This window comes from Hippichthys cyanospilos, chromosome 17 (assembly GCF_059441005.1).
Source record: "Hippichthys cyanospilos isolate Australia breed blue-spotted pipefish chromosome 17, RoL_Hcya_1.0, whole genome shotgun sequence".
Lineage (NCBI taxonomy): Eukaryota > Metazoa > Chordata > Actinopteri > Syngnathiformes > Syngnathidae > Hippichthys > Hippichthys cyanospilos.
This window is the reverse complement of record NC_142385.1, coordinates 13,148,767-13,173,420: the sequence shown is the minus strand read 5'-3', so window position 1 is coordinate 13,173,420 and position 24,654 is coordinate 13,148,767. Positions and strand designations below refer to the sequence as shown.

The window sequence follows — 24,654 nt, the reverse complement described above, 5'->3', positions numbered from 1 at the left end:
TGTTGCTTGAACGACTATTTTGAGTACGTACGCGTTCACTGCTGCACGGACACCAAGTGGAATCAAAACAAACGGAACCGTTCCAAGTTTCGTCAGTTAGTTTCACTATATCGGTTTTTAAAACCGCAAGGTACGTTGCTGTTGCACATTTAAGCTAGCTCTGGGAGGATGCTAACGTTAGCCGCTGGTTAATTTGACATAATATCCTCCGTTATCTTTGCTTTTTGTTGCATTCGTGAAAATTAACATGCATTGGTGTATCGTACTCACTTTGACAGGTGACGAGCATGAACGTGACCCAGGGAACTGTGGGCAGCGACCCGGTCATTTTGGCCACCGCCGGTTACGACCACACAGTCCGCTTTTGGCAGGCCCACAGCGGGATTTGCACGAGGACGGTTCAGCACCAGGATTCGGTATCCTTAATTAGCATTTCCGGTAGAAATATTCGCATAGCATTATATTTCCAAGTTCTGATTTCATCTTTAGCGTTTTGCGCAATCATTGACTCTTCTCTAACTTTTTTTGTATTTAATGCTAATGCATTATATGTTTGAGCACCTTTTATTTCTTTAAAACATTTTTTCGCCAGCAAGTGAATTCACTCGAGGTAACACCTGACAGGAGCATGATTGCTGCTGCCGGTGGGTTACTTTAAAATACTTAAAATCTTTTTGTATTCCTTTTTATAGCTTCTTGAATAATTCTGTGCTTTCTCCTTTTTTTTAAGGTTACCAGCATATTCGCATGTATGATTTGAACTCCAACAATCCCAACCCTGTGATAAACTATGACGGCGTTAGCAAGAACATCACCTCTGTTGGCTTCCATGAAGATGGACGCTGGATGTACACGGGAGGAGAAGATTGCATGGCTCGCATCTGGGACCTGAGGTACTCCGTTGTGTTATGAAGGAAACTCAAGGCAAGCCGTGATTGGGCATTACCAAAGTTCTGGCAAAATGGCACCCTCACAGGATGAAAAAATTCATAATTGGACTCAAATATTTGTGAGTTAACGGCTCCTTTAAACAAAATATGTTTATGACATAATAGAATCAATGGGGGGAAAAAACACCAGGGAGCTGAAATTTCCAGCAGTTGATTAAAACATGAAATAATCAATGTCCAAATTTAGGACCATTTAAAAGCGTCATAATTACAATGTTGGAGATGCATTTAAAATGGATTCATGACTATGGTCCATCTGGACTATGGACACAGGTCCCGGAATCTTCAGTGTCAGAGGATCTTCCAGGTCAACGCGCCCATCAACTGTGTGTGCCTTCATCCCAACCAGGTGGGATATTTGCTAAAATCCGAGAGGGGGCAAACGTGGACGGAGGTCAATTTTTCTAACGTATGTTTTCAGGCAGAGCTAATAGTCGGAGACCAGAGCGGGGTGATTCATATCTGGGATCTGAAAACGGACCACAACGAGCAACTGATCCCCGAGCCAGACGTGTCGGTCAACGCGGTTCACATCGATGCGGATGCCAGTTACATGGCGGCCGTCAACAGCTCGGTCCGTTTTATTTTATTTTTTTTTTAAATCCCAGTTTTAAAATGTATATTAAAGCTTTCCATTGATGGTTTCGATGTGGAATAAAGCAACTCAAATTTAAATTGATATAATTGAATTCATTCATTGCCAGTAAGAACTAGGATGAAATATCTCTTTAAAAAAACGTAAAAATACGTCTTTGGGATTAAATGAGTTTCTATTTGTCCTCCATGACAGGGCAACTGTTACGTGTGGAACCTGGCTGGAGGTATGGGAGACGAGGTGACCCAGCTTATTCCCAAAACCAAAATCCCCGCCCACAAACGCTACTCTCTCCGCTGCAAGTTTAGCCCCGATTCCACGTGAGTTTTGAACCATTTAGACGCGCGCAAGCCGCAACGTTAGCTAACGAGGCGTTCGATGTCGTCAGTCTTTTGGCCACGTGCTCGGCGGATCAGACCTGCAAGATTTGGAGGACGTCCAATTTCTCCCTGATGACTGAGCTGAGCATCAAGAGCAACAACCCTGGAGAGACCTCTAGAGGTTGGATGTGGGACTGCGCCTTCTCAGGGGACTCGCAATACATCGTCACTGGTACGCCCAGTTCACATATATATATATATATATATATATATATATATATATATATATATATATATATATATATTTTTATATATATATATCCTTGCGATTTATTTATATATTTATTAATTTATTCATCTTTTTTCTAGTGTTTGGCTAAAAAAATGGCTGATAATGTACTGATCAATCACTTTAGTACATCGTTGATAACTTTACTTTATTATTAGATTAATTACTACTTAAAGTAAATACGACTTAAGTACGTGATTAGTATGAAAGTAATTGCTACTTTAGTGCATGTACATAATAGCAATCGATTAATTTAGTTGTTAATTACCCAAAGTAAATTATTACTTAGTGCCACACATGAAAAAATCTGATTGAATGTCCCTAACTCTTTAAAAAAAAAAAAAAAAAAAACGTAAAAAGACGTCTTTGGGATTGAATGAGTGAACGGTATCGTTTCTCGGCAGCGTCCTCGGACAACCTGGCTCGCTTGTGGTGTGTGGAGACCGGCGAGATCAAAAGGGAGTACAGCGGGCATCAGAAGGCTGTGGTGTGCCTGGCTTTTAACGACAGTGTGCTGAGCTGACCGCTGTTCGCACCTTTTTCCCAAGATTATTTAATTACTCATGTATTTTTTTTTTTTTTTGAAATATTAAACCTCTTCCCAAACTAATTTCTCTATCCATCATCTAGTGCAAGGATGTCAAATTCATTTAAGCTTGCTGCAGGACCAATAAAATCTTCATATATTTATGTAACTTTGAAACAACTTCAAATTTATTATCCGGGGCGGGGAAAGAAAAAACAAAACAAAAAACTTACAGTATTCCGATATGATTTTTCCTGTTACTCTGGTAGGTAGTAAAAGCAAACAGACACACAGATGTTGTTGGGAAAGCAGATGTCTATGCAGAAATACACCAGCCTCTGTTTGCCTGGCCCTGCAAGAAAAACAAAAACAAAAAAATCTTAAAACCAAGTCAGTGTAGCTCTGGATTGCATTCACTGTCAATCCAGTTCTAATAGAATTTTGACTTATATTTTGTACGATAAGCCGCTACTTTTTTCTCATTATTTGAACCCTGTGGCTTATGGTCCAGTGTGGCGTAGCGGCAGTTTTTTTTTTCATTAGCCACCAGGGGGCACTCTCCCAAATAACACTATTAAAATTTTGAGCTTGAACTGCTATTTCACTCGCCACCAGGGGGCATTTTCCACCAATAAACACAATTAGGCGTGCTACTGTTGTGTTGGTACAGTATTCTAGCAATCTTGTGTGTCTGGTTTTAGCTATAACCATGCAGTTTTGGGAAAATAAAAAACGTTTTAAAAATTGAAAGAAAAAAGTTCAGTTTGAGTCATGTAATTGCTGGATAGATCTTACCTTCAGCCCTCTTGGTCCAATGGATGGTCCGATCCTGACACAGAAGCTTCAGCGGTTCCTCCAAGGTGGAGCCATCTTCCTGACTAGCGGACAGTACCCCAAAAAACTCCGTGTGCATCTGGGTCTTGTTCACAGACAGCTGGAACTGACTCTGCTAGACGCAAAATCGGATATCAAGAGTATTACCATGAGTTATGTTGTATCTGTTGGGCGAGTACATAACCTGAGTAATTGATTGTACGGTATAAGGTAATTTAGTGTTAAAGTAATCTATTATTTTAGTTGATGAAGTACTAAGTACCGTTATTGATTTTATATATATATATATATATATATACACACACACATATTTATATATTGACTTAAAAAAACGTCTTTGGCATAGAATGTGGAATTTAGGCCTTGTCTACACTTAAGTATGGCTACTGAAACATGAATACTCCTCCCATCATTGTACGTACAGAAAAAAAGGCCAAATAGCTCTGTTTAACAATGATCATATGAGCTAGCTTAACAAAAACGTAGCAAAACAGTCCAGATGACTGCTCACAAACTAGAAGTCAATCTGGCAGCATTTCCATCCAAAAGAGAAGTCTTAAAAGCGAAAAAGCCCCCCCGCACACAGTGAGCTCTTTGTATCTGCCCCGGTCTTCTGTAAGAAGAGCCCAAGCTGCAGGGATCACATGTTCCCAGGAATCCAGCAGAAGAGAGAGACTTTGAAAGGATCTTCTTCAAGCCTCTGTTTGGATCCGGCAGCGACGTAATCATGCGGAACCGCGCTTTGGATGCAGAAGTATCCAGGACCAAACCGCTTAACGGGTTCGGTTAGTTTCCTGTCAAGATGAATGCTTCATCTACGCAAATTTGTGGGAACATTTGGGCTCTTTCCTGCAAGATACGGTTGGATGAGTTTGGCGTGAAGAACCCGTGAATGTGAGCTGTAGAAACTGCGCAGTTGCAGATAGATACCAAATAAATGTCAATATTTTTTTTCATAATGCAACTTAAGTATATAGCTACAGAAAAAAAATGGAGGGTGCTGGGTACATAAGATTTTGACAGGGTTTCTGCAGGTATAAGCAAATGTAATTTAATACCTTATGGGTCTCTTTTCAAATCAAGAGCAAATTAATTGGAACATGAGGTAACTAAATGGTGACGCCTTTGCAAATAGATTGTTTTTCTTTTGTTTGAGAAATTTTATATGGGTGCAAATCATTACTGACAGCATTGAAAGAAGACACTAGGGAGCTGAAATTTCACCCAGATGGTTACAATATGTCAAATTTCAACCTGGCACGAAAAATTAGTTATAACACTAGCAGGAGTGTGCCATCCATTGGCTAAAATACAGTGAGAATGATATGGAATGAAATTACCCAAAAATGGTCAAGTGTTAAAAAACAAAACAAAACCTCTATAGAGCGTACTTGGCTGAATACCATCCCCCCCCAAAATAGTTTTGAGTTGCCTACAGATTCCTGCAAAGCCCTATTATCCAAAGATATTCCTCAATTCACCTCAACATAATTCCTTGGCATCTAGAATATACATTAACTCATTCAATGCCAGGTATGTATTTTCATGTATTTTTTTTTTAAGACTCTGGACATTAAATCCCAGATACTTAAGTATTGATTTAAAACTGAAATACCCGTAAGTTAACTTCCTTAATAAACGTAAGTATCGATTTCATATTTTAGTATCTGGGATTTTCCGTCCAAAATCTTAAAAAAATGTGAAAATATATCCCTAACATCAAATAAGTTAATGTGCTTGTTTTGGGCAATACTTTTTTTAAAATTGAGTTTTCAGCAGTTTTTTGGGGTTTTATTTATTACTTTTCTACCTTGTGTAGCCATGCTTGAAGAAGGGATTGCACATTTTCGTAGTCTGACGTCTCCATGGTCCGTAGGAAGCAGCTCTTCTGGTGGACCGGCTGGTAGCATATCAAACCCTAAAATAAATAAATAAATAAATACATTTTATATATATATATATATATATATATATATATAATGATTATTTTATTAAAATTGTTTTGTTTTAGTTATTAAATAAATAATTATTACAAAAATAATTATTATATTTTTGATTAATTATTATTCAAAAAATAGTTGTGTTTATTTATTATTATTTATTAAAAAATATTTATATTTATAAAGAAAAAAGTTTATACTTCCATTGCACCCCAATGATCAATGTCATGTAAACGTACATGTTTAATATCAAAGAGCACGATGGACGTTTGATTGACCCCCGAGGTCACGGAGAAGGTCACCAGGCCGTTCTGCTGGTCTACGACGGCAGACTGGTTGAGCAGCAGGACCGCGTTGGGGTCCGAAGCGGCGAATCGGACATCCTGTGAAGACTAACAGAGATTTTGAAGATGATGATGACGACGATGATGATGATGAGCCAAACCTTGGAGTGTTGCGGAGGCGTCCCGAGGTGTCCTGTCAAGCCCAGCGCCAGGAGAACCAGGAGCAGGGAAAGTGAGAAGCTGACGCAGAGGACTTTTTGGGGGATCTGGCGGGAAACCGAGGACCCCCCTTCCTAAAGAGACACAACTACTCAAAGTTCAAGATGAGGAAGCAGGAAAAGTCGTGCTCACCGTGCAGCATTCTCCTTCCGGAAGATCCCAACATCTCTGCAGCCTGTGTCCCATCTCGGTTCCTCACTCCGTCTGCTTCCTTCTCCAACGCCGCATGACAAACGCTCCGAGATCCCATTCACCTGGTTTGCCTTTTTTTTTTTTTCATCCCCGGAGACCTCCCACTTCACCCCCCCCTCCGCCCCTCTTCGTCTCTTCAAATTCAATCCAGCAATCACCTGAACTTTTAGCCAGGAGATCGTTTTCGTGCCTATTGGAAGAAGCCATCGCATTTTGGTGCGGAGCCACGAATTGTTAGAGATAGGCGCCACTGAAGTTACTTCCTGAAATCCGTTTTGGACTTCACACACACTTGGCAGCTTACCTAGGTCCACACAATAGACAAAGGCATCATTTGGCATGGAAGGCATCTCTCAGCATGTGAGAGGTGATATGCAACTCTTGACTATTTCCCCTAGATGAAAGCACAAGGGAACTTTACAAAAAAAAAAAAAAAGAAGTCGCTGCAAGTTGATATTTTAAAGACTTTAAATCATTACTGTCTGTGCAAAATCAAAAAGAGAGCACATTAAAAAAAAAAATTGGCCTAATAGCCAAAACACAATCCATTTTCTTACCCGATTATTTTCCCTATATCAATTAGGGAGCTGAAATTTCACCCAGACTGTGACAACATGTCTAATTTCAACATGGCATGATCACTAGCAGGAGTGAGCCATCCCTTGACTAAAACACTGCAAGAATTATATGGAAAAAAACTAAACATCAAAGGGAAAGCACTGAAAGAAGACATCTGGGAGCTGAAATTTCACCCTGACTGTAACAACATGTCTAGTTTCAAAATGGCGTGACCACTTAGTTGTCACACAAGCAGGAGTGAGCCATCCCTTGACTAAAAAAACTGCAAGAATTATGTGGAAGAAAATAACTAAACATCGAAGGGAAAGCACTAAAGAAAACCCTACGGAGCTGAAATTTCTCCCAGATGGTGACAAAATGTTTCATTTCAACATGGCATAACCACTTAATTATCAAACGAACAGAAAAGCGCCATCTCTTGGTTAAAATGCTGCCTGAATGATGTGGAAGAAAACAACCCCAAAATGGTCAAAAAACAGCACAAGGGCAAAATGACAGTTAGTTGCCAAAGCAAGAAATAATTTCATCACAAACAGGCAGTTTGTTGGGGGAAAATGCCTTTTAATGACACGGTGATGATTGCAAATAAAACGCTGTCCCTTCTGGAATACTTGAACTTTTGATTGCACCAGCAAGTCCCTCAAGGCTGTGGTCCAAAATACTAGCTTCATCGCATTGGCCTCATGTACAAATCAGAATCAATTAACATGTCATAACTAAAAGTTACTGTGCATTCGGCTCATGCTGAACTAGTTGGCATTTCCATAAAATAATTTGATGGTCAGGCAGATGCTTGTTTGAACAACTCTGTATAAAATTTTGGACATTTTCGAGACAAAACTTTTTTCTCATGATTTGAGCCTTCTAGACATATACAGCCGTGTGACTTATCTGCAGTTTTATTTTCTAGCCACCAGGGGGCAATCCACCGGTAAAGCAAACTGCATAAATATCTGATCTTCTCCCTATATAAAGGTGCAGCTTATAGTCCAAAATGTAAGTTTAAAATAGTTGTATCATTTGTTACGCCGCGGCTTGGTTGTGACGTCACAAAAATTAAAAAAAAAATCATGAGAAAAGTGTGACCTGGAAGACGAAGGGCCTCAGGTGGTCCGAAGAGTCCTTTCAGTCTCAACCCTGAAGGGCCGGAAGGAGGTCGGCGATGCTCTCTACGTAAAAATCGGGCACCATCCTCCGCCTCTCCGAGCAGCCGCTCTTGCGATTGGCCTCGGCCTCGGCCGCCGAGCTGACCCCGGTGAGGGTGAGGAGCGTCTTGAGGCCGCAGTTGGAACCCAGCGTGATGTCCGTGTCCAGGCGGTCGCCCACCATCAGGCAGCGGCCGGGCTCCACGCCGAATTTCGAAGCCACGCAATCGAACATGAAGTTGCTGGGTTTGCCCACCGTGGCGGCCTGGCGCTGGGCTGCCGTCTCAACCGCCTGAAGTAGGCAGCCGGTACCTGAATGAAAAAAATGAGAGTAAAATTTCTTGGTTATGACATCATAGAATGTGCAATCTTTTTGGTTATACCGTTTTATTTTTAATCTACTTTATTTTTAGTCTAATCCCAAGACATTCAAAAACGGAGGCAAAGCACTATATTTGTCTAAATAAATCTCAAATTTCATTCACACCAAAAGGGATTTTTTAATGGAATTCCTCTACACTGACATGCCACAAGATGGCGCCAGGGTATTATTTATTAGTGTTTTTAAATACAATCATTTGTTCTAGAAACCTGCTTGAAACTCAAAATTGTGTTTGAAATGTTATTTCCCCAGTGAAATTGATTACTTTTATTTTTCCCTGGCCTTGTGCTCTTGGTCTACCAGCCTTGGCCACAGAGCAAAAAAAACGAAGAAGAGTTTCACAGATAAATGACTCAGAAAGGTGCAGTGTTCGTCGGATGGATGGATATGACTAGATGTGCCAAATGCAATTTATATGCGTATGTTTCACGGTATATTAACAGTAAACTTAAATATACTTTTGATGATCCCTTGGGCCTAATGTATTCTAATTTTGGTCTAGACAGTGAGAATGGGATCGGACAATTGATTTAGGTGGTGGTTGGTGTTTAACAACCACATGCATTGAAGAATGCTTAATAAGCACCAAAGATTCAAGCAGGTTTTTTTTTCCCTTACCCGGGACTGCCGTGCCCCCCTCCAAGGGCAGCCTGGTGTCCCTGTTGGTGCCCACAAACAAGCAGTCCGTCCGGGAGAGGTACTGCAAGGCTCTGTTCAACTTCATGTAGCTGAAATGCTCATCGAATCCGACCAGCACCGCCTTCACGTCAGGATCCAGAGGCACGTTAGCCCAGTCGGTCTGCTTGCCGAAAACGTGGTCCGGGCCAAGTCCGGTCTGCTGGATGCCGACCTCCTCCAGCTCTTGCTTCATTGCGTTGCTGCCGATCAGATAGACTTTACCCTGCAACTTGCATACAGTCTTCAGGTACATGGCGGAGCAGTACGCGGTCCCAAAAACCTCGTCCTCGGTCGCGTTGAAACCCAGCGAGGACATCTTGTCCACGTACATTTTTCTCGTCTTGGTGCTGTTATTGGTGACGAAAAAGACTTTCTTGCCGTGTTCCTTTAGCAACTTGATGACTTGAGGGGCACCGGGGATGGCCTGGTCCCCTCTCCAGATGACCCCGTCGCAGTCGAACAGGACGCTGTCCACAGAGTCCAACAGTTGTTTCGCCAGTCCGACGTTGAGTCGTACGCATTTTGACTCGGCCATGAGGAGATAATTTGAGGCCAAGTTTAAAAATAAACACGCTATTTATTCGGAGAACAGCAAACGACGACCGTTCAATTCCAGCCCCAGGAAATGTCTCCGGCGTTCTACACAACCACAGTGACAACGCGAAAGTAAGTTAGAAAATGCCCCAAAAGTTAGTTACTAGAATAAAAAAGAGCGTTAAGTTGCATAAATCACAAGTGAATAAACCGTGACCTTTTTTGTGGGCGCTGTCCTGATTCTGTAGTTACTTCCGCACCGGCTTTAAGAGGCAGGACCCACATTTGAAGCTCCGCCCACATCTGATGAGGTGTCCGTTTCCACGCCTGCCTCCAATTTCCCTTTTTGAAATGCTCGTTATTTTAGACGCTCCAAACTTAACGAAACTCTTAACAGCAATAAATAAAAATCAAAAGTAGTTTTTAATTTTTGAACAAGCTATTTCCCTTGATAGTTTTAGCTAACGCATTATCTAAATGACGATAAGTGTTAATTTACATTCTATTTCAGTTATTTCTTAATATTACCAGAATGAGAATTACCAGTCACGGAAGATTTTCATGAAGTTATTATTATTATTATTATTATTTATTTTAAGAAAATAAAGCAGCATTAATATTTTTCTGCTGCTTGGTTGACAAAAATGACTTATTAACACTTCTTTTTCTCGTTTATATTTGTTTATTTCATGAAGCCAGAAAGTTGCTATTTGAAATAACTAATTTCATGTCATGTCTGTGCTCTTTTTTTTCTACAAAAAAACTGCATGTACATGGTGAGTCCATAATTTTTGTCAGGCGTTGTATAAACTGTACAATGAGTATTTCAGTATTTATTATAGTGTGCTACTTTGTGTTGCATCAACAACATTGCGCATAAAAACAAAACGAGAATTGTAATTACAAATGCAACCCATTTAATAGTGAAAAAAACAACATTTTTGGCACTCAAAAGTATGTCAATATATTAGAAAAAAAATGTTTTACATAGAAATCCCCTCAAACGTTACAGAAATCCATCTAATAATTAAATAAGAGTAAAAAAAAAAAAAAAATCTGTTCAAATATGTAACAATAAAACAATAAAACTCCAGTGTCTCCTAAGTGTTTTTCTTTCCACCAGGTCGTGGAGGAAAAAATACCTCTCCAAAATTCTGCAGTATCCCTCGGCTGTAGAAGTTTCTTTTGGAATCCTGGGATGCCGCGTTACAGAAATGGTCGGCCGTGGAAGTTGGGCAGCAATGCTGGCAGGCGTACCCTCGATTTCTGTACCACTCATTGGAGGTCTGATTGATGAGCACCAAGAACAAATGGAACAGCGTGTAGCCGGCGAGCAGCAGGAAGACACAGATCACGAAGCCCAGCATGAAGACAATTCGGGGGAAGGTCAGGAACAGATGCTACATAGAAAGGGAAAACGTTTCAATAGTACTTTCAGCATTTTATAAATAAATCTCTGCCCCTATGCCTCACCCGAAACGAAGAGGAACTAACTAATTATAAACCGATTGATTTGCAAATCTTGACGATTGTCACGACCATGCTTCTGGGAAGGAACTTCAAAATAAAAGCATATTAAGGCTGTCTGAGGCATACTTTACTGTATTGTATAGTTTATTGTGAAGCATTGACTGGTCTTATCACTACTTTGGTTGTTTTGCGAGTTTGGAGTAGATTTGCAGGCAGTGTACTCTCCATGTGTATTTTATTGCACTTTTGGCGCAAAAGGCTTATAAAAACAAAACAAATCTTGCCCCATTTCTATTAGTAATAGCTCGTACCTGTACGACAAATTGAGGCCCGGTTGGCTGTTGCTGACCGCTGTCGTCAATGTAGAATGTCCACGGGAGCCCCGACTGCAGGACGGCTTCAAGCAGCATGTTGGCGGTCAGGAAGGCGATGTTAGCAGACATGGCGCACAAGCTGAACAGGTAGAGTAGGAAGTAGCGGATGTTGTAGGCGCCAATGCAGTTGTTGACCCAGATGCAGTGGTGGTCAAATCGCTCAACGCATTTGTCGCACGACCCTGAAAAACAAAGAACATTTACACCCAATGCAGTTTTACTCCTTTTTTTTAACTTGATTAATTGCACATGGAAAATATGTCAAATATGTCAAAATAATAAGACATAATATTGCTATTGCTATAAAAATGGGCATAGCAGCTATGAGAATGGACACTTTTTGATGAAATAAAAAAAAAAAGATTTCTCAATGCCAGGGGCCATGAACACAGACGTAGAAGCAAACAATCCTAAATGATAAGAGCCAAAAACTTTTGACGCATGAAATGCAATGATAAATCTGTGAGGGAAAGAATAACTGGAACAAGGAAAACAAAGAACTCACTGCAGTGCTTGGAGCGGGCAGGTTTGATAAGCTGACATGTTATGCAAGAGACACCCGGGTGAAACAGCCTCTTGTCGTACGGATACACGCTCAACTGGCTGGAGAGTTTTTTCATTGTCACTATGCCTGTGAGATAAACGAAATACAGAACAGGCTGAGAGTGACGTGAGACAATAATCAAAACCAGACACACAAATTGATACCTGGATCTGTTTTAATGCAGAGGAAGAAAAACAAAGTGTTGATGGCGAGTAGGATGTAAGGCATCGTCAGGCTGATATGAGAGGTGCCCATCTCTGCGCAGAAATCAAAAACCTCATAGGTGTACTCTGCGTATACAGCGCCCTCCAAAAGGATGTGCAGATAGATGAACACGTTGCTCCTAAAGTGACAAGGAAATGACAGATTTGAATATTGGTCCTGTTATAAGAGTTGTATAGTTTACCTAAAGGACTCCATTATAACAGTGAAAACATGCAAACGTGTAATTAGTTTTGAGTTCTCATTGTGTAAAGAGCAACAGATTTACTGCAAATTTCGGAATATAAACAACATTTTTATAGAGCACAGCAAGAGCAAAATAGGCTGCACCTTTGCATCTCTAAGTTTTTATTTTGTCGTTGTAAAGGGAGTGCTATTTTTTTTCTCTTGTGATTCTATTATGCCCACATCTAAAGTGAATCAATATGCATTCGTTGAGTACACACCTTTGATGAAACAACCTGTGCGAGAGCCACTGTAAACAACGCTTAATCCATTTTGGAGTAATTGGTCCAATTATCTGCGAGAAAGGAAAAAGTATTTCAACTGGGAGTATTGATTATTTCATTAGTCCAACAGCGCCCCCCAGTGTCTGCTTACGGAAATATCAATAATAAAGAACACGTCTTACCTTTGATGCTTTGTCAAAAATGAACGTGAATGGACTTTGTTGCTGCCCCGAATATTTGCAGACTAAGATGATGCATGTGAGCACGATCGCCACATAGATCGCAAACAAAGTGAGGAAATCCATGTCTCACGGGGGAAATCAACAGGTTCGCAGCGGTTTTGTTGAAACGTGGAGCATAAATGAAAACAAAAACTTAACCGTCACATCTAAACTGCTAGGCGGACAAACGTTAATAAGCAAGCAACAAGATTCACTACACGTTTTACATTTCTCCTCTAAACACAATTATTTGAATTATCGTCATAACGTAAATGATTAGAAAAACGATCTCACATTAACATGTGGTAAAGTTGTGTCGGTAACGACGTGGTTGTCTGTTGCACTTTTAGCCTCCAAACGTTACTTCCTGTAAACATCGCTACTTCCTTAGCATCAGTTGCTAGCTAGCCAGCGATGGGCGTGGCCAAAGTGTGCACAGTGAAGAGTAAAGAAGACACATTTACTAAATGAAAATAGAAAGATTAATCTTAAAATCAACCACCTATCTAGCGGTGTTAATTTAGTATTTGATAAATAATAATAATAGCTAATTATTAATACTGTATTATATTGACATTTTAAAAAGTATACAAATCGTAACAAAGCTAAAAACAATGTAGTTAACGTAACAAAAATATTAGTTCGTATTTAATCCTAATTCCCTCTAGAATTAAGGCAAGGTGTATAACCGGTATTGACACGTTATTTTGATTAATAAAAATGATCAAGTTCGTTGTTCATACTTTATTATATAGCGCTTTAAGAAATGTAAACAAATCATAACAACGCTAAAACACTGTACAGTGCAAGATCACACACTTAACAAAGTATTTGTTTGAATTTTATTCTACTTGCCCTTACAGTGAAGACAAGATGAACTGACATAAAATGTATTTACGTGCAAACAATAAGGTTATGAAATTATGGATTTACAACTGGTGCAGCCTGCCGTGGCGTGGAGCTGTTAATGTGACGTCAACATTTTAACTTGGTAACTCGTTGTTTGACTTGAAATACAGTAAAGGTCTGTATCACACAAGAGCCAAAACAAAATAAGTATAAAATACAAAATAATGTTTCAAGCAGTACCTTTTGGGTACAAATCCAAAATAAATAATCCAATCACAAAACTACAGTATAATTCTCAATTATGATTTAAAAAATTTGATTTTTTATTCCTTTGAGTATCATCCTAGTCAGCAAGCACTTCTCTAGGGTTACAATGAAGGATTTTGCTCAAATTTTTTATATCTTTGTCACTGACATCCAATAAGAAATAAGCCAACAATAAGCAACTGCAGATAACGGATGGATGGATGTATCACAAGACACCTGCAGGATCTGGTTGCCATCTAGTCCTGATACTCATATTACAGCTCACGTTGCTGAAAAAAAAAAACTAATGTCCAGTAGCTATTGATGCTGTCGAAAAAGGTATGAGATGCGTGCTTTAAAACACTACTTTGTATCTTCTATGGTTGTAAATGTCTTACAGATGTTGATCTCAAATTTGCTTATTTCACCCTTCTTTGTGATTTATTGATACTAAATTGCCTGTGAAGTGACAGATCTAAGAGTATACACACTGTTCGTATACTATGCGCGCGAGTGTATCTTTTTCAGTATCTTATTGGTTATGCTTAACGGGGACTTGTAAAACAATGATATTCTACGTGACTGGTTGTGCCCCAAAGCAGGCAAAACAAAGTTGAAAAACAAACACAAAGCAGAACTCTGACAAAATTGCAAGTATGAATATTAATTTCCAGCTGGAGGTGATGAGTACAGCTATAAAGTGAAGTAGGGGAGGTGGAAGTATGGCTACAGATTCAACACATAATCCATCTAATCCTGACGTCTTAAATCGTAAATGGCCCCTACTGCTTCTCAATGGTTTAAGTATTTAAGTGTGCACACATACAGGAGTAGCAAGAGAGGACTACCAGAATTCCAGGCTGACGTTCCAATTAGCGCTGATCATCAAGCTTCCTTACATCAACCCAGAGTGATTCTGGGCCAGGAGCAGTCCCTTGGAGAGCCACCTAGCCAAACGAAGAGGAGGCGGAAAAAGACACATTGGTGTATTTTTAGAAAAATGAGGCCTCACAATACCCTTTATGGAGAGTGAATTATTAAGGAACTGAAGTGTGCGGGTGCATGCGTCCCAGTTTTTCTGATTAACACTGCGAGCATCTTGGCCCTGGGATGAATCAGGGATGAAACGCAGGAGCAACTCCTTCACAAACCCACCAAGAGACCGGACTTGTTTTTCACGCAAACTCAGCCCTCACTCATTTGGACCTTGTCACTTGAATTGTGCGTTTGTTTATTTTTCCTCTATATTTATCCGGGAAGACACACTGGATCTGCAATTAGACGCCAAAGATGAAGAAGTTTTTGCAAAACAAAAAAGGCAGATATTCTTTGCGGCAGACTAAAAGGAGCTCTCGATGTCAGTCCAAAGATTTCTGTGAGTGTTGTGTTCTATTTCTGATTAGCAAAAATACGTAGCATTCCGACGTTAGCAATTTTGAGTCAGGACTACAATGTGACTTTATCTAAGTAGCTACAGTTGTTTTAGTTTTGCTAATAATTTTCAATATATTTAATTATTCGATATAAAAGACTCCCTTTTGTGCTAAGGGACACATTTGAACTGAGATCGTGTCTGCTAGTCTAATGAAGGTCCCAATCCCTACGAAGACGAAATTTAATTGGTTCATGCAGTTTGTGAACCAGGTCAGGGACCACTGGTGTATGTCATGGTTCAGGGTGAAAAAATCCACTCTGTCGTACATTTCGAGATAGTAGAAGGAAGAAGAGGCTACAGTCTTTCCCGTGGATTATTCGATGGAAAATTTTTGCGTAATGTCAGTTGATTTGAATGCATCTGTGACTTTGGGTAAGATTCATTTTACGTTATTGTATTCCTTTCGTTTTACACCAATTAAACTCAAGATTATAAATTAAAGGGCGTTTGGATTATGAGCTTTCAAGCCATCTTCTATTTACTTTAAAAATTTATTATCCCCCTCCAGTCCTCAGCATGCCGATGTCCAACCAGGGCTGGCCTGAGGAGTTTGGATTCCAGCTTGGCGGGAATGGACCAAGCTACATCCTGTCCGTGGAGGAAGGAAGTAGTGCCCAACTGGCTGGCTTGCAGGCTGGAGACCAAGTTTTGGAAATTGAAGGCAACAATGTGTCAATGCTGGGTCCGCAAGCTGTCATTGCCATCGCCCAGACTCAGAAGAACATCCCGCCCAGCATTGGCGTGGTGTCTCGCATAGAACAGGTTTGACATCAAAATCAACACATGTGTAAATGGAGTAAGACTTTGTCCTAAAATAACAAAAACTGACAAAACTTGTAATAACACATAACAGACACCACTATAAAACACTAAAACAATGCCTCCAATTAGTCCTCCACAGCAGATACAATGAAAACAGCAGGGGCCTCAAACTCGAACCGTGTGGAACACCATACGTCAATGGTACAACCAAGGCTAATTTTAACCTCTTTGATAGAGGAACTCACATATGGGTTAGGGTTAGCATTGTGCTAACCCTCTGCATTGTGCGGAAATTATTGACAGAAGACGATTTATAGAACTCAATTTATAGAACATCCAAACAAATCTCTAGCTACACAGTACTACCTCGGTGCAATAGAAATAAATTATATATATTTATAATAATAGTATTTTAAAGCACAGCTTATTTATTGTTCGATATTTTTGCTTCCAGGTTCAAGTTTACCTGCATTAGTCCTGATTCGATTCTATGTCATTCTGCCTCTCCATATGACTTTTTTTTAAGATTCATGCACTTTAATATAGCATGGTTAGGAACTGAAAAAAACATGTGCTGAGATTTTTTTGTTTTCGCGACAGTATTGTGTTGTCTCGGTTCACAGATGGACATTATACCAGGCCCCGATGGCCGTTACGGGTTCACCATTGTAGGAGACAGCCCCTTGCTGGTTGAAGATTGCTCACCTTGCTCCCCGGCCGGCCGGGCGGGTTTGAGGGCAGGCGACTGCGTCATGGAGGTCAACGGCATCCCCGTCAGGCAGCACGAGATGGCCGCGGCGCTCATCAAGTCCTCCCAAGGGAGGACTTTGCGCTTGGGCGTGCTAGGCCTCGGGGCCAAGCAAAAACGCAGCATCAGCATGGATGATAGTCACATCGGAGGGGAACACGCAAGAGTGGACCGCAAATACAAGGCTCTGGAGTTCAACAGGAAGGTAGGAGCAACGTCGGAATATTTCAACGAGAATGGCAAGATTAAACGATACTTATTTGGATCTTTTATGTCACTGCCAGGTTGAGCAGATTTTAAACGACGAGCCTACCGTGAAAGAGAAACTCTTTGGCGTGTTGAAGCAATACGCAGCAGAGAAGAACGTAGACTGGTTGGCCTCCGTCTTGCCTGAAATTCTGATCACTGATGACCATCGGCAGCTCATCTCTAGTATCAGGTGAGAGGTTTCCACTCATCTAGCGTTCTGGGGGAAAAAAAAGGAAAAATAAGCTACAAAAAGCGAGGAGTTAATACCGGCAGATCAGAAGCTGTTTTTTGAAAAATAACTAAAATATTTCCTTGTAATGAGAGCAGATGGTTCACTTCATATGAGATGATTTTTTTTTCAAATTGAAAGCAAATTAATTGAAATATCAAACAAAATATTGCCAAATAATGTTATAGTGAATTCTTTGCACAATGTATGCTTTTTATGTCTTAATTTTTACATAGATGCACATTGTCATTAGTCACAAACCTTTTCTGCAGATGAACCAGAAATAAACAGGTAACATTACACCATCTATCTGTTGGAGTTCCTTCTTAAAATATGCTTAGAGTTACCACCACAAATGTAATTCTCAAGTTTTCAGTCTTTTAAATCCAAAACTGCTTTGCATTGGTTAGGAGGTATTTCACTAAAAAAAATCAATGGTTTTCAACCTTGTTTTTAAGCAATAGCCCAAAAATGTGGCACTACATTTGCAGTGGTATCGCTAGTTGTTGCGTTTTAAGTCCAGACACAAAACAAAGTACTTGTCTTCCAAAAATAACCTACAAGTATTCACAATAATATCTAGAGACACTTGGATTATCCAAGTCACAGCTACTATAGACTTTAGATTTTAAATGGCTTCCATCTGCCACCCAGGTTAAATCCATAGTGACCTCTAAGTCTCTCGGTGAAATTGTAGGGCTTTAATTGCTAGGCAAATGGATTGATTTCTCAGTGTGGGGGCGAGCCATATTTATATTCCTTTGTTAAACGAGGTTGAGGTGGAAGCTATAGAGGAGGTTTATTGTGTAAAAAATCAGGCGAGTAAACAATGGATTACCATGAAAAGATTCAAATGGGGTTTTGCCTGACAACATCTTCATTAGTGTGTTTCTTGAAGATTTATTTGTGGTTGCTCCCTGTCTTTGTCCTGGTTTCAGCTTTTTTTTGGGATACGTTTCACATAACCAATGAATGCAGATGAAATTTGCAGTCTTTCTCTGATTGGCTCTTGGCCAGGAAATGCAAGATAGCAGGTTTTTAATGCCCTAATTAAAGATGATATTTTGGAAATTCAACCTCAGCATCACTTTGTTTTACTTGTACTGTGTGACAGATGAAATTTAGACAAATGTAATGAAACCGTCTTCTATAGTTGTAGGGCAGGCAGTTATAGATCAGAACTGAAATCCACCATTTGAGGGTTCTATAAAGCATGATAATTCCATCTAGTGGACTTGAGTGCAAATTACACTCTTGTCCCCTCAAAAAAAATACATATTTTTTGTTTGTTATGACAAAACCGGCATAAAACACAACACAATTTAACTAATAACGTGAACCATTTATGCATTAAAATCAGTGACGATGTTGGTAATTATGAATTATTGACTCCCTAAAGCCCCGACTATATTAATCTCAAATATAATACATATTGTTGGGAAAATAATCCACAATTTGTGTTTATGTAAAAGATCATAAAAAAACATTTTTACTAACACACTTCATAACGGGTACCATTTATGTTCCTTTGTACCTCAAGGGTTAAAACCTTAATAACTTTTATTGATGGAAACCGTGTACTTGCTTCAGCAAAATATGCTTGTTAATTTTTGCAATCTGATTGGTCCTACACGACGGATATGACAAATTGGACATCCAACCAATCAGTGTAGTATCGACGCAGGTTTTTCAACATTGCAGACTGATGATATAATTGTTTTGTTTTTTTTTAAATTGGTGAAGCAGTCCATCTGGTGTTTTAGGATATTCACAAAACTGGAATCCCACCAAATAACCTAACGTGGAAGGAAAAAAAAAAAATCCATTCCAGACAGCCAGAATTACCTGTTTGTCTACCATCCAAAAAAGACTGCCTTATTTTTCCACTCCATCCCCTTGACAGTTTGTCCACAGATTGCACTTACTCCACAAGAGCAGCCAATAAAAGCAGCCAATTATTCTCTTACTACCGCTCGCTTCCTACTCACAAATACTACGCCACTCTGCATATACTACAAGAAGGCTTTTTAAAAAGAGCAGGCGGTTTTTCCTCCTCGGATCTGAAGCAACGATGGCATTTTAAGTGTGATTCTACTTGAGTTACCCATGAATAATTCAACAACCACTCCACTTATGAGCCTTTATATGTGATAATGAACTCCTATTTGCACTAAGATTATTAATGCCGTCCTTGTGATTTTCCTTTTCACAACTCTCCCGCCGAGCAGATATTTATCTTGTATTTTCCTCGGGTTATCCTGTTCCGAGCCCCCACCTCCTCTCTGCGGTCCATCCCCACCTGACACTTAGTGGTGGAGGAACTCCGGATCGCTCCTACCAAAATCTTTGATTCCCTCTCACTTGGTAATTTAGTCGAGAGGTGTGTGTGATACTGTGTTACTTCTACGGTTAAGCATGGCTCAGCGCTAAAACAATGAATTGCCTGGGGTGAGTAAGATATATTTCTTTATGTTTTTCGTGTTTTTGAGTCAGCTGTGTTCTATCAATGCAATTTTTTTTTATAAAGAAAAGTATGCCCTGCACTGGTAATATGATAAACAAACAGAATGTGTATTGTTATAAATCGCTTGGTGTGCAGAAGTCATTAAAATGATTGATGCTGTGTTGATATTGAAAAGATATGAGTTGGTTGCTGCATTTGCTGCATTTTTTTTCATGGCAACATGAAAAAAGCGAATAGCTTTATTGGTTAACTGAGAGTGTTTTTTTTTCCTGATCTGGTTTGGGCTCTGCTGTGCATTGGTAATGATAGTGTTTAGGTAGAGGCTGTGGGAGGAAGCGGCTGCAGATACAGCTGAAATGCAGCACTGCAAATTTGCCTCAGTGCTTTTTTTTAGGGTGAAAAATATAGCTGGCAATGCATGAGTTTCAGGATGAAAGTACAATATGGAACTGGAGTATTACTGCTCTGTTGGTATTATATATTTAATTTAATACACTAGTGCTATAAAGTTATATTGCATCACTATTAAATGTTGCAGTCACACAACGTTGCGATTTCAGAACCGTGGACAGCGGTATTACAAAATGGGAGCCAAAACCATGAACATTAAAATAATATTTAGCTATTTAGCTACATAAGAGAGCAAAAATGAGTTCAGTGCAACGATTTATCGATTCATCAACAACTAGGTGAAATCTTGTATAACTCATTACAAGATTACCCTTGGTAATCCACAATTCTTATTCTGTTCACTTCCCTGAGCAGACTACATTCCACAATCAAGCAAATAATAAAGTAGGCAATAAGGTAACAAAACAAACAAAAAAAAAAAAAATCAGCCCAAAGTAGCCGCTGTGCCCAGTAAAGGGTTGAAGTAAGTACCTAAAGTACATGAATATCAAAGTACCCAATTACTTGAGTACTTAGTTACCTCAAATAATTGATTACTTCAGCACATCGTATTGAAATACTTGAGTACTAAATCCCCAAAAGTAAATGACTACTTTGATACTCAATGAAAACATAAGTATAACAATCAATAAACTACGACAAATTAATCGATTAATGACTGATTCATAATTCTAACCGCCTTATTGTTGTTCAAGTAAATACGCCATAGCAAACAAATCAGAGTCATCATGTGATTGCATTTCAGTAATCAATGTAGGTTAACAAAAGTGTGTTTTTAACCAAATAATTGTCATCTGAATCGTATAGTTTCATTATTCTTCTCCGGAAAGATGTCAAATTGACTGTTTAGCCTCTGAGTCACATCTGTAGGCACACACCTGAGATGAAATGAGGTCTGCTCTTTGTAGTTTTCGGCTCGTCATTCTTCCCTTTGGAGAAAAAACACCGCTGCTTTCTCCTCTTGCTTCCTCTTCTAAAAGCTTCAATCGGATAATTATAGATTCTCTCTTCCCTATAAATGAGGTCAAATCGGAACACTCGTTTAGTTTCGGCGAATAGAGGCGGGAAACTTTTTTTGTGATGAGATGGCTGTTTTAACACATCAGTCAGTTTAATTGGGGAAATAATGGCTGAAAGTCACACACGCATGCACGGTGGAGTTTCTATCGTAGTGGGGACATCCCATTGACATAATGCATTTGCTAACCTTAAATATCACAACAGATTGCTTGACTCTTACTGTCACCTCAACTAAAATATTCAAAACTATACTCTAAAAATAAGGCTTTACCCTCAAAAAGCGGGGTCCAACAAATTGGCCCCCACAAGGACAATAAAACCAGGGATGTGGTCCCCATGATAAGGCAAAAAAACCGAAACTGCACACACGCGCGCACACACTGTATTCTGTTTATGGTACAAACAGATGACAGAAGAGACGCAGATAACAAACAGCAAGGGGCTGTGTGGGTGCCGACACCTACATGGCTGCTGAGCATTTATTTAAATCCCATGGTTCTGTTTATCATAGCCAGTAGTCTCAGCACGCACACACACACAGTAATACAAAAAAAATAAAAAATCTGCAGTGACAGAAAGCTAAAAATGCATGCCCTGTTTACCTGGGCACATTTGCCTGAAGACTAAGTCATTTAAAAAGAAAGCAACCATAAAAACACATAAACAGACGTTAAAAATGTTTTATGAAACGTAAATGGATCCTGAAATGTCTCCTGAGAAGACGATATGATCCTACTTCTCACCTTTGACCGTAAACGATAGAGAATGTTAGACAAATGGATATTTGAAATGCTACACTCATAATTATATTTTATTAGTGTTTATTGCTGAATAAATCAGGTTGCATCAGTAGCAGATGTCCTGTTCCACTTCTATTTGCATGCTAATTAGTCACCATGGAGGGCATTCCACTTTGCCTGATTATGGCTAATTTATTCAATCAGCAGCAAATCAACAAGTCAGAACCCAGCAGGTTGGCGTAGGTGGGGATCGCAAGTGTTATGTTTATGAACCAGACTCTCTTGGATCATTTGATATTAACAAAATCGAGGCAAATTGCGTTTTAAGGGGTATAGCATGTACATATATACAAATAAAGAGATGCTTGCCAGGTACAACTGCTGCGATGACGTCATGAGCAGCGTGGGGGTAGACTGAAAAATAGGGTTTTGTTTTACTCTTACCATTGATACGATGAACGATTTATTTGAACACAAAAAGAAGTGCCCCGAGTGAGGCTCGAACTCACGACCTTCAGATTATGAGACTGACGCGCTGCCTACTGCGCCATCGAGGCTTACATGACACAAATCGTTATGAGGCAACGCGCACGTAAACGCGTTCGCGTGCGCTCTAACATTAATAAACTAACTTTTTTATGCATGCTGGGAATTAAGGCTAGAAATATTCCAATAGGATCATGCAGTCAGTTATGCAATTAAAGTTTCCATTCCATTATGTTCACTTAGGTTGTGGACATTTTGACACTTGCCCGTCGCTTGAAAATGACGTCACAGTTGCTCAGCGCTCGGGTAACGGGATCAAAATGAATCGTGCTTAGACTCGTCGGGTGCATACAACATATAATTTTATGCAATTTTATAGGTGGTTGACTTCTATTTTAATATTTTTGCCACTTAGTTTGATAATTATTTTATGTACAATCAATACCTTTAAAAGGCATTTTGCCTGTTGCTGTGAACTTAAAATGACGTAACATGTCTTTTAGGGCTCAAGGTTCAGTTTGTAACCGTCACGTGATTAAATCCAGAAAATAGGGGAATATTCCAAGAAAAAAAAAATAATCAGAAAACGGCTGAGCAGTGATTGGACATTACCTGACCACTGTGAGGTCATTTTCAGTAGATTCTGCAGATGCGATATTTATCAGATTACATTTTTAGACCTTGCCTTTTAGAGGGTTTATGGACAAAGAAAAACGACCAAATTGCTGTTTGTTTGAATCATCAGTAGTGCCTCTGTTCTGATTCTTCTGATGATTCAGAAAACCTCTTTGAACATTCAGCATCAGAATATTGGTTAAAAGTGAATATGTCAACAACGAGAATCCCGGTTGTGTCTGTTTTCTATGAGTTACATAAGATGAATGGCTTTTTATTGTTGAGCTCATTTAAATTGTCGATTACTTCACGGAGTGAAAAAAAAAACATATAATTGTGGGCCGAGTGCTGAGCCGTTTTGTCAAATTGGTAAAAGCGGTGAGGTCTCGGGTCAATACGATGATGACAGCTTTGCGCTCATGCAAAGGTGACGAACAGGCGGAAGTGTGGGAGATGCTGTAGATGGAGAGAGAGAGCGAGAAAGAGGCGGCCGAGGAGGAATCCCATGCTCATCACACTCCATCCCACACCTTTATCTCTTGCTGTATTCAGACTCAGCTTCCTCACACTGCTGCAGTCAGACTCCTGCTAGCAAAACCCAGACTCCAGCTCTGACTTTTTCAACTCACTTGAAAGCTTTTTATCTGTCTACCTTCAACCTAGGGGTCTATTGGATGTAAACAAGACCTGGAGGATGTTAAGCAATTAATTTGTGGATCAAGTCGGACCTTGTACTATAGATCCCCATCTGGTGGACTAACATCACCTTCTTGTTTGCTTCACATGCTGCCATGCTGGCCAGAATCTTCATTCCCAAGAAGCACCGGCAGCGTTTCGATGAGTCCGTCTCTCAGAATGTAATCAACAGGCTGTGCCGCAGTAAGAGCATCAGCGAACCGCAGGGAAGAGTCCGTCGCAGCCGCAGCGAGGACCACTCGGACCGCCACCACGGAACCAAACGGGCAAGTTCCGTGCCCCGGGATGGAGGGGAACCCGGTGCGAGGGGCGAGGCGGAAAGAGACAGAGGACACAGGAAGTCAGTTTCGGGAGTTCCTTCGCATCCCCCCATTGGACCCAATCAGAGGTGAGTATCTCTAATCTCAAATTATGCCATTCATTAAAATGGGGTTTTGACGTCAATAGCTGTCAATGGCAGTGAATGAGTTAACAAGCGTATTGATTTGTATCGTTTATCAGCCAAATCAATATTTTGTCACACAATGAGTCAAAGGTTTGGAAACAGCTTCGAATTCTAATGGCCTCAATACATTAAGTGGTAAGAGACAAAGGTACTAAAGTATCTTCCACATCACAAAGCTGACTGAAAATATCAGGATGTGCAAAGTTTTTATACCAGTCAAAGGTTTGCAAACACTGTCATATCCAAATGGTCTCAAACATTTTAGGAATCATGAAGTATCATCCACATCATTAAGCTGGCTGAGAAAATACCATGTCATACCATTCATACATTTGGAAACATCTGCAAATTTGTCTCAAATGTGTTCAGAGGTCAATGAAATAGGTCATAACGCATCTTTCACATCATAAAGATGACTTAGAAAATTCCAATATGTGCAAAGCTGTTGTAGCAGTCAAAGGTTTGGGGAAATTAAACTGACTTCAGACACAAGTAAGAAACAAGTCAGAAAG

The 24,654-nt window shown here is 39.9% G+C and overlaps 5 protein-coding genes and 1 non-coding gene across 23 annotated transcripts in view; 2 read left to right on the top strand and 4 right to left on the bottom strand.

Annotated features, from left to right (window-relative positions):
• The first annotated feature begins 16 nt into the window (after positions 1–16).
• mlst8 (MTOR associated protein, LST8 homolog (S. cerevisiae)) lies at positions 17–2,849 on the top strand. The gene is made up of 9 exons (XM_088439096.1): positions 17–130; positions 279–416; positions 593–644; positions 731–893; positions 1,224–1,299; positions 1,372–1,524; positions 1,741–1,865; positions 1,934–2,097; positions 2,559–2,849. Exons 2-9 carry the CDS (start codon positions 288–290, stop codon positions 2,675–2,677), a joined length of 981 nt encoding a protein of 326 aa, XP_088295222.1. The 5' UTR covers positions 17–130; positions 279–287; the 3' UTR covers positions 2,678–2,849.
• On the bottom strand, positions 2,819–6,221 carry bricd5 (BRICHOS domain containing 5). 3 transcript variants are annotated; one of them, XM_088439097.1, is made up of 6 exons: positions 6,090–6,221; positions 5,900–6,031; positions 5,694–5,846; positions 5,325–5,432; positions 3,476–3,629; positions 2,819–3,032 (listed from the first exon to the last, which is right to left on the bottom strand). In XM_088439097.1, exons 1-6 carry the CDS (start codon positions 6,141–6,143, stop codon positions 2,938–2,940), a joined length of 696 nt encoding a protein of 231 aa, XP_088295223.1. In that variant the 5' UTR covers positions 6,144–6,221; the 3' UTR covers positions 2,819–2,937. The 3 variants fall into 3 exon arrangements, with proteins under 3 accessions (XP_088295223.1, XP_088295224.1, XP_088295225.1); XM_088439098.1 differs by having other exon boundaries at positions 3,476–3,626; XM_088439099.1 differs by having other exon boundaries at positions 5,694–5,786.
• Positions 6,222–7,220: 999 nt separating this feature from the next.
• Positions 7,221–9,739, bottom strand: pgp (phosphoglycolate phosphatase). Of its 2 annotated transcripts, XM_088439144.1 has the most exons (3): positions 9,685–9,739; positions 8,874–9,572; positions 7,221–8,185 (listed from the first exon to the last, which is right to left on the bottom strand). In XM_088439144.1, the coding sequence occupies exons 2-3, from the start codon at positions 9,466–9,468 to the stop codon at positions 7,860–7,862; spliced, it is 921 nt and encodes a 306-aa protein (XP_088295270.1). In that variant the 5' UTR covers positions 9,469–9,572; positions 9,685–9,739; the 3' UTR covers positions 7,221–7,859. The 2 variants fall into 2 exon arrangements, with proteins under 2 accessions (XP_088295270.1, XP_088295269.1); XM_088439143.1 differs by having other exon boundaries at positions 8,874–9,733.
• Positions 9,740–10,361: 622 nt separating this feature from the next.
• zdhhc4 (zDHHC palmitoyltransferase 4) lies at positions 10,362–23,954 on the bottom strand. Of its 9 annotated transcripts, none has more exons than XM_088438929.1 (10): positions 23,768–23,954; positions 21,019–21,152; positions 17,101–17,253; positions 16,745–16,974; positions 14,691–14,789; positions 12,524–12,597; positions 12,020–12,198; positions 11,817–11,942; positions 11,249–11,493; positions 10,362–10,867 (listed from the first exon to the last, which is right to left on the bottom strand). In XM_088438929.1, exons 7-10 carry the CDS (start codon positions 12,108–12,110, stop codon positions 10,568–10,570), a joined length of 762 nt encoding a protein of 253 aa, XP_088295055.1. In that variant the 5' UTR covers positions 12,111–12,198; positions 12,524–12,597; positions 14,691–14,789; positions 16,745–16,974; positions 17,101–17,253; positions 21,019–21,152; positions 23,768–23,954; the 3' UTR covers positions 10,362–10,567. The 9 variants fall into 9 exon arrangements, with proteins under 9 accessions (XP_088295055.1, XP_088295054.1, XP_088295056.1 ...); XM_088438928.1 differs by lacking the exon at positions 23,768–23,954 and adding an exon at positions 22,345–22,471; XM_088438930.1 differs by lacking the exon at positions 23,768–23,954 and adding an exon at positions 22,345–22,471 and having other exon boundaries at positions 16,745–16,887.
• Positions 15,118–24,654, top strand: part of grid2ipb (glutamate receptor, ionotropic, delta 2 (Grid2) interacting protein, b) — a 27,291-nt gene continuing 17,754 nt past the window's right edge. For 6 of the 7 annotated variants that reach the window (XM_088438918.1, XM_088438922.1, XM_088438920.1 and 3 more), the window contains exons 1-5: positions 15,118–15,217; positions 15,786–16,039; positions 16,663–16,992; positions 17,072–17,226; positions 23,804–24,085. In XM_088438918.1, coding sequence (XP_088295044.1) covers positions 15,133–15,217; positions 15,786–16,039; positions 16,663–16,992; positions 17,072–17,226; positions 23,804–24,085 — 1,106 coding nt within the window. In that variant the 5' untranslated portion in view covers positions 15,118–15,132. Of the gene's footprint in view, positions 15,218–15,785; positions 16,040–16,662; positions 16,993–17,071; positions 17,227–23,555; positions 24,086–24,654 lie in introns of those variants that run through there. The other variant, XM_088438923.1, reaches the window with a different exon arrangement.
• On the bottom strand, positions 22,385–22,457 carry trnam-cau (transfer RNA methionine (anticodon CAU)). The gene has a single exon. It is a non-coding gene; the product is annotated as a tRNA-Met (tRNA).

Coding starts and splice junctions, on each gene's coding strand:
- mlst8 (XM_088439096.1), top strand. CDS start 288: ATGAACGTGACCCAGGGAACTGTGGGCAGCGACCCGGTCATTTTGGCC. Junction 645..730: donor GAGCATGATTGCTGCTGCCG/GTGGGTTACTTT, acceptor CTTTTTTTTAAG/GTTACCAGCATATTCGCATG. Junction 1,300..1,371: donor TGTGCCTTCATCCCAACCAG/GTGGGATATTTG, acceptor GTATGTTTTCAG/GCAGAGCTAATAGTCGGAGA.
- bricd5 (XM_088439097.1), bottom strand. CDS start 6,143: ATGGGACACAGGCTGCAGAGATGTTGGGATCTTCCGGAAGGAGAATGC. Junction 3,630..5,324: donor TTCAAGCATGGCTACACAAG/GTAGAAAAGTAA, acceptor TTTTGCGTCTAG/CAGAGTCAGTTCCAGCTGTC. Junction 3,033..3,475: donor TTGGACCAAGAGGGCTGAAG/GTAAGATCTATC, acceptor TTTTTCTTGCAG/GGCCAGGCAAACAGAGGCTG.
- pgp (XM_088439144.1), bottom strand. CDS start 9,468: ATGGCCGAGTCAAAATGCGTACGACTCAACGTCGGACTGGCGAAACAA. Junction 8,186..8,873: donor GGGGGGCACGGCAGTCCCGG/GTAAGGGAAAAA, acceptor TTTTTCATTCAG/GTACCGGCTGCCTACTTCAG.
- zdhhc4 (XM_088438925.1), bottom strand. CDS start 12,831: ATGGATTTCCTCACTTTGTTTGCGATCTATGTGGCGATCGTGCTCACA. Junction 11,943..12,019: donor CTGCATTAAAACAGATCCAG/GTATCAATTTGT, acceptor TTTATCTCACAG/GCATAGTGACAATGAAAAAA. Junction 11,494..11,816: donor TGCCCGCTCCAAGCACTGCA/GTGAGTTCTTTG, acceptor TTTGTTTTTCAG/GGTCGTGCGACAAATGCGTT.